This window comes from Moschus berezovskii, chromosome 2 (genome assembly GCF_049115385.1).
Source record: "Moschus berezovskii isolate FMDL1 chromosome 2, NW_MosBer_1.0, whole genome shotgun sequence".
NCBI lineage: Eukaryota > Metazoa > Chordata > Mammalia > Artiodactyla > Moschidae > Moschus > Moschus berezovskii.
The window spans coordinates 75,828,744-75,841,694 of NC_142461.1; the positions used below are offsets into that span (position 1 = coordinate 75,828,744).

Here is a 12,951-nt window from a genome sequence, read left to right on the forward strand (position 1 = left end):
ATGGCCCCAAAGCTCAATACTGGTGATGCAATTTTGATAGTCCCTTGTTGTGCCTAATTTATAAATTAAATTTTATCACAGGTATGTATGTATAGGAAAAAAAATAGTGTATGTGGGGGGTTTTGTATGATCCATGGTTTCAGGCATCCACTGGGGTTCCTGGCAAGTATCCCCTGAGATAAGGGTGGATGACTATAGTTTACCCCGACTGAAAGCAGGGCCTCAAACCTAAAACAGTCCTCCAGTACTCAGGAATTTTTGGAGTCATTGATCTTTGAAATCTTTCTCTTTTTTAAAATCATTAAGACTTTTAAAATCAAAATTGTTAACTTCATTACAAAAGTTTAGTTGTCTTCAAAGTAATTGGTTCATTTCATTGAGAACTACTTTCTGGTTTCTATGTTGTGATTATTCCTTAAAAGGAAAAGAGTTCCAGGAGTTCCTTGAAGTTTATATGCACTTGAAAAATAGCAAAAGATGGCAATTTTACTTTATTGCAGTGAACTAAAATACATAGGACTTTCTCAGATAAATTTATCTAGAACCTTCAGTGTGATGTGGTTGGGCTGACGTATTCTTTATTTTGGTTTCTTTCTTCATTTTTAGGCAGGAAGACCAACTACATCCATGGTACATTCTTCCAGTGGAGACTTTTGGACATTGTTGGGGACAGTGCTTTACCCATTCCTTGCCATCTGGAGACTGATAAGCAACTTCTTATTTAGCAATCCTCCTCCTGCACAGACCTCGGTGAGAGCAGCATCATTGGAAACCTCAAACCTTGCATCATCTAGCAACTCAGAAAAAAGGTATTTGTGTTTTCCCCATTTGCAAAATATATTAGTAATGCCCAATGCCTTATTCAAAATGAAAAAAAAATTTATAGATACTTTGCCTTTTTTCTGTGTAAGGGGGAAAACCCAGCATGTTCTGAAGCTTTACTGTATCACCTGGGAAACTCCTTACCTAAGTTTTCTCAGCCATCTTTCTAAAACCTATTCCATGCAAAGCAGCTTCACTGCTCCTGATTTTATTATTTCATTTAGTGGATCCTCTTATTCCATAACAAAAGACATACTTTTTTCAGGTCTAAATAGCAGTATCTTTCTTGTTAGCCATATCTTGTCTGACAAGATATTTCATTCCAATAATTTCTTACAGTCATCGCACATGATTACTTTAGAGGGATCATTGTGCTCTAGATAATTTAACTGCCTTCTCTGGGTCATTTAGAGAAGACCACAGTGAGGAAACTGTATATTCACTTGAAAATGGTGTCTCCTTCAAAGAGTTACTTTGGACTAGTTCCTTAACCAAGAGACCTTACTTTTATTGCACGTGGCCATGGTTAGAATGGTAATACTGGTAGACAGCACTAATGATCTTAGCTCACACCTCTGTTAAAATTCTAAATATTTGAAAGAGGTTAACAGGAAGTATTTTCTTAAAATTTAACATTATACCCCCTTATAATAATTACTAGCATAATTTATTACCCTATATACCTACTGCTGTTCAATACTTTATTGGGCCAGTAATAGCAAATCCTCACACCAATCTTTGATAATTAATGAAAACCCTTGCCTCTGTCTGTTGTGAGTGCCAAGTTGCTTCAGTCATGTCTGACTCTTTGCGACCCCGTGGACCATAGCCTGCCAGGCTCCTCTCTCCATGGGCTTCTCCAGGCAGGAATATTGGAGTGGGTTGCCATTTCCTTCTCCAGGGGATTTTCCTAACCCAGGGATTGAACTCATGTCTCTTATGTCTCTTGCATCGGCAGGTGGGTTCTTTACCCCCAGCATCACCTGGGAAGCCCCTGTCTGCTGTAAGGAGATCCCTGATCTTCTGTCCTGTTGACTGTCTAAATGAAGATTTGAGTGAATATTATTACTTGCTGATACTGTCTTTATCTTGATGTCCTTCTTAACTATTATGCAAGAAGACCAGTTAGATCCTTAGTACATTACTCAAGTGAGGAGGACACAGAAAAATTCTTCTCTTCTTATAGAGCAGCATTCTGACTAGGTCTTGTTAGGTCTGAAATTTAGAACTCCTACTGAGCAGTGAGTGGAAGCATTTCATCCTGAAAGAGCTTGCTGAATGGGTCTTAAAAATTTATTTCAAATAAGGGAAAAAGGTCTTGCAGTGGGGCAGAGAATGGGACAAATGTTTATTTGAGTGGGTGAAGCTTTGTGTTCCATTGTTGCTTTTTTTTGTCTCTAGTATTGGAGAATGTATTAAATTCACCTGTTTCCTTCCCATTTTCAGATGAAGAAGGTTTGTTCTTAATTGTCCATGTGGAAATAAATCACTCTTAAAGATTTTGAAAGAGTTAAGAATTGCTAACTGACCATTTCCATATATTAAGCTATGAATAGAGTTTGGGATAACCACTAGGGTGCTGTGTAAATTATAAATATTTTAGTAGATCTATCAACTTGCATAAATAATAAAGAAGCAATTTAGTTGGCAGATAGTCACTGTTCTAAAACTTAAGTCATCAAAAAATACATGGACATGGGAAACATTTGACTGGTTTGGCTTAGAGAACAGATGGAGTTAAAACCACCAAATATAAGTCAGCATTCATAGATAAAATGATCTCTCGTGAACTTTCCTTTAACTATAGTTGTCTTCGTACTAATGGCAGTTTAAAGGAAAAGACTTTGTGTTACTGCTGTTTTCATTTTATATCATTTTCCTTTTTCTCCCTTTTTTGTTTTATCAGGGAACCAGTCAGAAAAAGAGTGCTGGAGAAACGGGGGGAAGACTTTAAAAAGGAAGGCAAGATATATAGATTGAGGACTCAAGACGATGGTGAAGATGAAAACAACACTTGGAATGGGAATTCTACTCAACAGATGTAGTGTGACAAGTACAATATGTGCAAAAATCATTGTTTCTCTTATGATTTAATTCAACTAAAATTGTGCTGGAGAAGTGGGACTGCTTTATGTTTTCCAGCTCATCTACAAAGTGTCTCTCTATTCCTGCTTAGTGGGTTAAAGTTGTTTAACTCAGACAAGTTAAGAGATCAGATAACTGGCTGCTAGGTCCTTGTATATGGTAACCAACTGCTCGAAGCCTAAAAAAAATGAAAAAGTCTGTAACAGCCTCCCTTTATCAGCTTTCTTATTCAGTATTTCATACGCCCATTTTAGCCCTATGCTCTCAGATGATACATTTATTTAGGGCTGTTTTGCTCCGAATCCCTAAGCCAACACAAGGTAACTGTTATGTCTCTGAGTAATCTGACTCTGAGTCAGAGCATTTTAACTAGCCAGCCAGATGATAATTTGGGTTTAACTTTCTTGCTCATCAGCTGCAAGCAAAATCTTGTAGTTTTTAATCTTACTTAAACACTGAATAAAAAACTTTTCCAGAAATCATAATGATCTGATCTTTGCTCCAAGTTTTGTTCTTCTAGCATCTTTTTGTTGCACAGGGCTCTGTGGAGGTCATGTGTCTCTGAATCCCCCCCACCCACTTGTACTGCCTGGAGCTATCCCAGGAAAGGAGGGACCACTTTACCATAAACATCTCTGCAGGAAGAAATTTTCTGACACACTGACGCTATGTTAGTGTCTCTCCTAAGTCAGGGAGGCATCATTTTGTTTGCATAATGCAGTGGCCTTTGTTCTCATTAGATGCAAAACAACTGCTGGTCTACAGCTGGTTCTCACTTTTATACTGGTGTTTTGCTCTCAATAATGATAGTCACTCTTGAAAGAAATAAAGAACCTATACTATTGGGCATGAAGTAGGGAATTAAGATTTGCCTCTTGCTCATTTGGTTATTCTTAAGAATTTTAGATTCTTAATCTGATTTACATGCTGTAATATGTTTATGTTGGTGAAGACACTAAGAATGTCTGGAAAAGGGGGTGATTTTGACTGTTACTCTCTAACCTTTTGTGTTTAGATTGGAAGATACTTAACATTGTAGAAGGACTCTGACTTTATTTTGTAATGGGAGGAGGAAATTTTCTCAGAGCAAATTTTGTGTTTCACCTGTGAAGTAACAATGGTAATAATGTTGGCAAGGAAACAGACCAGGTATATTGTTGATAGGAGTGAAAACTAGGATAATCTTTCTGAAAAATCATTAGCAGAATCCTTGAAAATTTCATGCTGTTTGATCTAAAAAGGTTTTCTAAGGAATGATCATAAATACAGGCAAAATTTAGGTATAAACCTGTTAAGTTTTATTTATTTTACCTCAGAATTAGAAACCAACCTTCTGCAGAATTAACTTTTACTAAGGAAAAATGGGACAATCCTAATTCAGCAATTTGATTTAACATATTTATTGACTATTTGTTATGTGTTCAGGGGAAAAAGCAGGATACAGAGCTGTAGGTACAGTATGATCTCAACTTTATAAACACATCATATATAGAATGTGTTAACATAATGTAAAGAAAGAAAAACCAACAGCAGTAAGAGTGGTTTATATTATGATTTTAGTTCTTTTTGCATCCTTATATGTCTTCTCAGTTTTCAGTAATGAAATTACTTTCATAATTTAAGGAATGACTTTGAAATAGATACATCTTCAGCAAGCATTTAAGTACAGGTTTGTCATCTTAATACAGCAATATGTGAATAAAAGAACAATTTTCCCTTGGAAAAAAATCAAATGTAGATCTTAGAGAAACATACATAAAAGAATGATTCACAATCTTTGAGTACAAGGATCCTGCCTCAATTTTATATTTTAAAAAGTATAATGGTAAATTCAAAACAGTATGGAAGACTATAAATGATGTCTTCCTCTTGGCATCACACACCCAGTTCTAGTCTCCAGGAGTAATCTCTCTCAAGTTTCTCTTGTAGTCTACAGAAAAATTTTACGTGTACATAGGCAAATATGTAATCTTTATTTTTTAAATAAATGGGATCATATTATATGTATACTACTCTGCATCTTGCTTTTTAACATACATGGTCTTGAAGATCTTTCCCCATTAACCCATAGCTACCTCATTCTTATTAATGGCTGCAAAGTATTTTACTTGGTAAACCACCTATTCTCTTATTGCTTTCATTGCTTATTGCAGTTTTTTCATTGCTTATTGCTTTTTGTTTTTCTATTACAAACATTGCTACAGTGAACATCATCTTTGGGGAGGTATCTTCTTAGCTGTGGAAATATACCTGTAAGTCACTGAGTCAAAGGGTATTTGCAGTTTGGATTATAAAAAATGCTGCCAAATTGCCTCCTCTAAAGGCACTGTGATTTTACAGCCCTACTAACAGGTAGGAGAATGTGGATACACCCATATCCTTGCCAACACTGTATTACACTTTTTCATCTTTATCCACATGATAGATGAAAAATTGTATGCATTTTATATGCATCGTGTTGATTGTGAATGAAGGTGAACATCTTTTAATATTGGTTATTTTATTTTCTGAGAACTGCCTGTGTTTTCTTTGCCAGTTTTCATTTTGTGTTTATCTTTTTCTTACTGGTTTACAACAAATTTCATGTATATTTAGAAAGTTAGCTGTTTGTCTAGCATATGCTATAAATATTTTCTCCCTGTTCATCTTTTGATGAGTATGTTGATGGTAATTTCTTGCCATAATTTTAATATGGTCGTTTATCAGTGTTTTTATTTATGACCTCCGGGTCTTAAGTCTTGAATATAAAATACTTTTTCCACTTCAAAAAGTAATTTAAAAAAAACCTCACCTGTCTGTTCTAGCACTCTCATGGGTTTCTAACATTCTCATGGGTTTCATTTTTTTTTACATTTAAATCTTATATCCTAGTAAAGAATGTGGCTCCCTTCCCCTGCCTGTGACTAACATGCTCAGAACTGACCTGTGGACCACCTCCATGGATGACTGGTCCATCATCACCCCTTCTCCGGGCCCCCATTTGGCAGGTCCCCTCTGTCACACGCCCTCTCCCTGGTATGCAGCTGGTCTGCGTCTCGGCTCTGTCTTTGTTGATCTTTCTGTTCACTCTATTTCAAAACTATAACTAGCTTTATATTTTTTGCCCGCCCCCCAGATTTATCCTGACTTTTTACAAGTGAGTTTTATGTGTAACTTTATATTATTTTTTTTCCATTTCCTGCCCAACCCCTGCAGAAAAATTATACTGACTTTTGAAGATTTATGTAAAATTGACAGCTTATAAAAATCTCGTATAGCAGTTTTAGAACCATCTTCACCCCATCTGATCAACTTTTCCTGTCTATTGGTGGGAGAAAATGCTTGTGCCCCACAATCTTGACTGCCAGGTTGGGGCCCACAGCCGTGGGACACTCTGGTAGGAATTTTCTATAGATACAATTCAGGTAAGAACGCTTACCAGAAGCAACTTCTTGAGCATGATCAATCTTTTAAAACCAATTGAAAACTATTTTTAAAAAAGAAAATCTCCTTGATATCTAGAAAGAATATATAGGTTAAATAAGTTTGAGTATTCCATACTGTGATTGTCTCATGAGCACATCTGAGTGGAAGTGATAGGCTCACCCACTTCTCTGAATGTTTTGTGAATAAACATACGAATGTAGTGGGTGTGCTTCCCTCTGTCCTGTCTCCAAAAATGTGCTTGCCAGAGACACTGAGACATGGTCCTTTGGCCTCCAGAAACCAACAGCAGAGGATTAATGTGGTGAGGCTGTAAAAGGGGATGTTCATAACTTCTGTGGAACCCGTCTTCTGAGGAGAAGCACCCGTAGGAGACAGGACACCGTTAATAGCACCTTTTTCAGTTTCTGAGAAACAGAAGGTAAGAGAGGTTGGGAGGGAACTTAAAGCAGGAGATGACCTAGTGGTTGATCTTTTCATGAAAAGGATTGCTATGGTTTTTACTACTGTTTCCACCTTTAAAAATCTCTGAAAATTAAAACAGCTGTTAAATGACTCAGAACCTAGTAGTTGAGTTCAGTAACTACGTATTTCCACAGGAGCCACTTGCAGCGTCTTCTAATGCCCAGATGAATTCCTGATACTGGGGCAAGGTGGGGATACTTCCGTTTTAATCAGGGACTTGAAATCCTTCAAGATTAGTGTCTTTAGAGTGCAGAGATTTTTACAAAGTCTGTTATAGACAGAGTATTAGATCCTCAGTGGTCCTGGGGTGGCAAAGACTTGCAGAGAAACTAGGCATATTTTACAGAACTGGAGGAGGTGGTGACTTCTGGGTCAGAATGAAGACCTGTGACTCAATTCCTGTTCACCTGGTTGTGTGTGCTTTTGCTTGGCGCGCTTACAGTACTTGTAGGACAGAAATGCAACACCACAGACTCCAAGAAGCATGAGAGCAAAGAGTACATTCAGCGCTGTCTGGGCCTCCGTCGTACTCAGCCTGAGGCCCAGGAACTGAATGTTCTGTCTCACGGGGCTGGCAGTGGGCTCCGCATCTAGGAGAGGACAACAGGAGACATGTGTACCAGGACAGGTGGAGCTACTGGATCATGTTGACCTAGATTGTTAAGCCCAAACCAGATCCTTGCAGGAGAGAAGCTGCCCTGTATCCAAGGTCAGCACATTGCTGAGCTGACTGTGCACATCCTTTTCATGAGTTATGAGAGAAATCACGTAGTTTTAAGCATCTCTCTCAGCAATTAGAGTATAACCTGTACTGGATAATTGTCTCTTAATTTGTATAGTAATTTATACTTTGTCAATCATTCAGCAAGTCTTGGGCGTCTTACAATGTGCCAGGCACAATATTTTTAATCACTCTGATCCTGGCCTCAGCGTAGCATTTGCCTCATTTCTTGCCTAAGGTTACACAGCAAGTTAGTGGTATAGGGCTGGGGCAAGAATCTCAACTTGCTGTTTCCAGGCCAGGGCCTAATTTCTAGATGTAACTTTAGCCCTTAATTCCTTTGCTCCATCCTGAGAACGTCTGGAGCATTCAAAGAAAGAAAATACTGGTTGAATAAATGAAGGGGATGGAGAGGCAGAGAGGGCTGGTAGTAAACTAGAAGCAAATGGACTGAGAAAGACCTGTTTGCCCCTCCCCCTCTGACTTTGTCCATCCCAGAACCACGGCTCACCTTGCTGAAGACAAGGGTGTGGCCCTGCAGCAGGGTCGGGGAAGCCACTGCAGCGGATTATGGAGGCATAGACCTTGGCTGACTCTCTGGGGATCCTTGGCAGAGCAGGGTCAGTATAGTTCACAAAATGCAAACCAAACTTATCTGAGAAGCCGGTGGCCCACTCGAAGTTGTCCATCAGAGTCCAAACCGTGTATCCTCGAAGGTCCACCTTATCCTGTATAGCTGCTCAAAGACAGAGGCCCCAGCATGAGCTTCTCTGATGGTCTAAGCCCCTCTCCACTGGGCCTGCTGGGGCCGTGCCTGCCCGCACTGCTCCCGCAGTCCCCAGTTGCAGGTCAAAGCGAACTTTTTTCAGCTCTTGGAGAGAGCAACCCACCCTGCACAGAGGAATCATTAGCTGGTCCCCTGTTGGTGTTACCACAGAACCATCTGCATTTTTCTAGACAGGCTGAGCCCTGATTGGGAGCCAGGAACATGCGTAACCCTGCTGGGTCAGCTATCATCGTCTTCACATCTTGGGATACTGGTCTTGAGCAGAGTCTCAAGGGACCCTTGGGAAAGATGTTATCTGGAATAAGATTTTCTAGTTGTTTCTCTTTGCTGCTGCATTGCTCACTTTCTTTTACTCAGCATTACTTACATTCCCCTGTCATAGTCCCATCCCTGGTTGTTCTGCTGAGCTGTAAGGGTCTCAGACTTCTCCTTGGGGAACAAAAGATCATACAGATGATCTCTCCAGCCCATTCCTCCTGGGCCCTGCCCAGGATGTCCACAAGAGGGCGCTGCTTTTCAGGGACATGGACACCGGAGGCTCAGACAGAAAAGGGCAGGCCAGGAACTTGGGTCCAGCTGCATCAGGCAACTGGATTTTGCTTGCTGAGATTTAGGAAGGAAAAATCTTAGTGTGCAGCCCCCAAAAAAGGCTTAAACCCCAAAGGAGGTAGAAGCCTCATCTTTCTCATCTGAGACTTGTGGGTGCAGTATCGGCTGCAGACCTTAGACATTTCCAACAATAAAAGGTGCACATAGAGGAAGGGGTAGGCCCGTCATACCTTTGAGCGCCTCGTTGATGTAACTGCGGAGGTAGTAGATCCTTGCAGTGTCATTGAGGTTTGCTTCTCCCCGATGGGACACTCCATTCTCTGTGACGTAGATCGGGGGGTTGTTGTACTCCTCCTTCAACCAGTTCAGGATCCTCCTGAAGCCAAAAGGGGTCATCTTCAGCCAGAAGGAGCCGGAGTCTGGCCAGGAGCGGTCTGTGATGGAGGCCACTCCCCTGCAAGTTCAAACACTAGGGGTTAGGTGTCAGTTTATAAATCCCAAGAGAACCTCTGCACAAAGCATGAACAAGATTTACACTAAAAAAAAAACAAAAACCCTTTGACTTTTCAGTTCAGTCGCTCAGTCGTGTCTAACTCTGCGACCCTATGGATTGCAGCACACCAGGCTTCCGTGTCCATCACCAACTCCCAGAGCTTACTCAAACTCATGTCCATAGAATTGATGTTGCCATTTAACTATCTCATCCTCTGTCGTCCCCTTTTCCTCCCAACTTTAATCTTTCCCAGAATCAGGATCTTTTCCAACGAATCAGTTCTTCGTATCAGGTGGCCAAAGTATTGGAGTTTCAGCTTCAGCATCAGTCCTTCCAGTGAATATTCAGGACTGATTTCCTTGCAGTCCAAGGGAATCTCAAGAGTTTTCTCCAACACCACAGTTCAAAAGCATCAATTCTTTGGTGCTCAGCTTTCTTTATGGTCCAACTCTCACACCCATACGTGACTACTGGAAAAAGCATAGCTCTGACTAGACAGACCTTTGTTGACAAAGTAATGTCTCTACTTTTTAATACACTGTCTAGGTTGGTCATAGGTTTTCTTCCAAGGAGCAAGCCTCTTAATTTTCATGGCTGCAGTCACCATCAGTGATTTTGGAGCCCCCCAAAATAGTCTCTCACTGTTTCCATTGTTTCCCCATCTATTAGCTTTGAAGTGATGGGACTGGATACAATGATCGTTTTCTGAATGTTGAGTTTTAAGCCAACTTTCTCCCTCTCCTCTTTCACTTTCATCAAGAGGCTCTTTTCTTCTTCACTTTCTGCCATAGGGTGGTGTCATTTGCATATATGAGGTTATTGATATTTCTTCCGGCAATCTTGATTCCAGCTTGTGCTTCATCTAGCCCAGCGTTCCTCATGATGTACTCTATATACTCCTTGCCTGATTCGGAACCAGCCTGTTGTTCCATGTCCAGTTCTAACTGTTGCTTCTTGACCTGCATACAGATTTCTCAAGAGGCAGGTCAGGGGGTCTGGTATTCCCATCTCTTGAAGAATTTTCTGCAGTTTGTTGTGATCCCACACAGTCAAAGGCTTTGGCATAGTCAATAAAGCAGATGTTTTTCTGAAATTCTCTTGCTTTTTTGAGAATCCAACAGATGTTGGCAATTTGATCTCTGGTTCCTCTGCCTTTTCTAAATCCAGCTTGAAGTCTGGAAGTTCACAGTCCGCGTCCTGGTGAAGCCTGGCCTGGAGGATTCTGAGCCTGACTTTGCTTTTCTGTTTTCACTGGTTGTAGTGACATCAATCAGTGCTGCTGTAACTTTGGATAGGCCACCTAAACTCTCTGGCCTAGCTTTCTACCAGTACACAGGAATGGACTTACTCATGGACCTAACTCTCCAAGCCACTCGGTAGCAGGCCACACCTCACACTGGACGTGGAAGGGTGCTGGCACTCCCATGGAGTGCAAGCGCTAGGTCTTCAGAGAAGGGGCTCCCTTGAGTCAACTATGTCTGGTCAATGCCTCATGCAGGTCACAGGCGGGACACCCACAGGGACGAATATTTGGGCCCCCATTAGTGTGCTGATGGGGTAGATACGCTAGGACCTGCCTTAAGCGCCCAAGACCCTATTTCTCCAGTGATGGGCAAAGAGAGGGTATCACATTGTGCCAAAGGTGTGCCGCCAGGGGAGGCACAAGTTCATGCATTTCATTATAAGGACCAGCCATTTAGATAGTTAACATCCACAGTCCTTCAATAAAGAAAAACTTTTACCAGCAGCTGGATTTATCTTGTTCAGCTGAACTGAATGTGGGACATTTCATAAGCTGAGCACAGGTGCCTGGGAAGACAGTCCCAGGACTGGTGAGGTAGCAGAGTCGAGTGGGTGCTGAAAAGGGAACCAGCAGGGGCACCACCTCAGCCCCTCTCAGCAAGCCTGACTCTGCTGGTTGGAGGATGAATGGGGATGTCGGCACTTGTTTCCAAAGATTCCGGAGAGATTCACAGCTACTGATGTGGAAAAGTGCTTGTCAGAAAAGGAACACAAGGGACTTCCCTGGCAGTCCAGTCGCTAGGACTCCGCACTTCCACTGCAGGAGGAGCTAAGATCCTGCATGCCGCACGGCACAGCCAAACAAAGCAAAAACAAAACCCAACTAAAACAAGCTTTCTTAATCTAATAAAGAATGTCCACAAGAAAAAAAAAACCTACAGAAGACAAAGGACGTTAGAATATTAAACCTTTCCTCTTGAGATGGGGAATAAAATAACAATGTCTTTGTAAGTATTAGATGTTATTAAAATAACAATGTCTTTGTAAATGTCTCAATAAATATTATCTATTTAGCAATTTTTAAAAAAGGAACAGATACTGTGCATAAGTGTAATCCTGTTTTTCTGTAATATATTCCTGTATGACATTTCTGACATACTATATAAACTGTGTATAATATAAAGAGAGGTAGTATACCTATACATATATGTACACTTCTGAAATGATAAGAATTTTCTCTTGCTTTCTAATGTTTCTACCGTGAACATATATTATTGTAATAGAGAAATACTTTAACTTTTACCCTCAAAGGGAAAAAAGAAAATTATTTTAACTGAAATACATCTGATAAGTGAGAAAAATCTGATGAAAAAACATATATATATATATATATATATACATATATATATGTAAAGTCTTAATTACTTTTAAAAACTAAGCCTGTCTGCTTAAATGAAAAACATCTTGGAAATCCTAGCCTGTATAACTGCCTGACTGATAGAGGTGTATATCAGGAGTTGGGGCTTGTCTTGCAAACCCCAGGATACACAGCATCAGGAGGCGGTTTCAGAGGTTGTACAGGCCTCTAAGTAAGAGAGAGCACTTTGCTGTCTTTCCCAAAGATTGTTCCCGCCGCCCTTCCTTACCTGTCTGCATCGAAGGAGGAGATCCAAGAGGCATAGTTGAGATTGTAGGCCAGGACAGTGGTGTAGTGATTGAACCCAAAAAAGTCGTAGGTGCCGTTGATCCTCCTCTTCTCACTCTCCGTGAACTCAGGGAGCCTGGGCGGGAGGAGCCATTAAGGGCGTGGGGCTTTGGGAAGAGACTGTAGGGCAGGGCTGGTGGAGGGCTTTAAACTCAGGTACCTGAGGTGCCCACGGGCAGCTGACCAGGAGCAAGGAGAGGCCTTCCCAGGTGCTGCTGAAAGCGCCTGAGCCTCCTTCCACCAGAACACAGACCTCACCCTCACAGACCCTCTCTTCCGGTTTTAAGTTTTTACTATGATTTGTTTAGACATGTTTTTTTTCTCCAAAGTCTGTCCTTACTAGTAGGGGAAATGCTTTTACAAATTGAATTGACCTTTTGAGATCTGGACTTTTCTGCTCACATGATTTTACTGCACTTTCTTTTTAAACATCTCATGGAATATTTTCCATATATATATTTTTTTTAATTGAAGTGTAGGTGATTTACAGTGTTGTGCCAGCCTCTGCTGTGACTCCATATTTACATTTTTCCCATGTATTCTTAGACTTCTCTGTGTGACGTGATTAACATGCCCTTGTGTGCAGCACTCAGATCCTGACCACATGCTGCTGGTTTAGGGTTGCTGAGAGAAGGCCCTGCTTAGTGTCATCTTGACCT

General features: G+C 40.8%; 2 protein-coding genes across 2 annotated transcripts in view; one reads left to right on the plus strand and one right to left on the minus strand.

Annotated features, from left to right (window-relative positions):
• Positions 1-3,392, plus strand: part of UBXN4 (UBX domain protein 4) — a 31,194-nt gene extending 27,802 nt beyond the window's left edge. The window contains exons 12-13 of the mRNA XM_055397574.2: positions 607-809; positions 2,729-3,392. Coding sequence (XP_055253549.1) covers positions 607-809; positions 2,729-2,867 — 342 coding nt within the window. The 3' untranslated portion in view covers positions 2,868-3,392. The remainder of the gene's footprint in view (positions 1-606; positions 810-2,728) is intronic.
• Positions 3,393-7,167: 3,775 nt separating this feature from the next.
• Positions 7,168-12,951, minus strand: part of LCT (lactase) — a 55,079-nt gene continuing 49,295 nt past the window's right edge. The window contains exons 14-17 of the mRNA XM_088829114.1: positions 12,234-12,368; positions 9,083-9,306; positions 8,028-8,252; positions 7,168-7,385 (exon numbers count right to left, since the gene is read on the minus strand). Coding sequence (XP_088685240.1) covers positions 7,168-7,385; positions 8,028-8,252; positions 9,083-9,306; positions 12,234-12,368 — 802 coding nt within the window. The remainder of the gene's footprint in view (positions 7,386-8,027; positions 8,253-9,082; positions 9,307-12,233; positions 12,369-12,951) is intronic.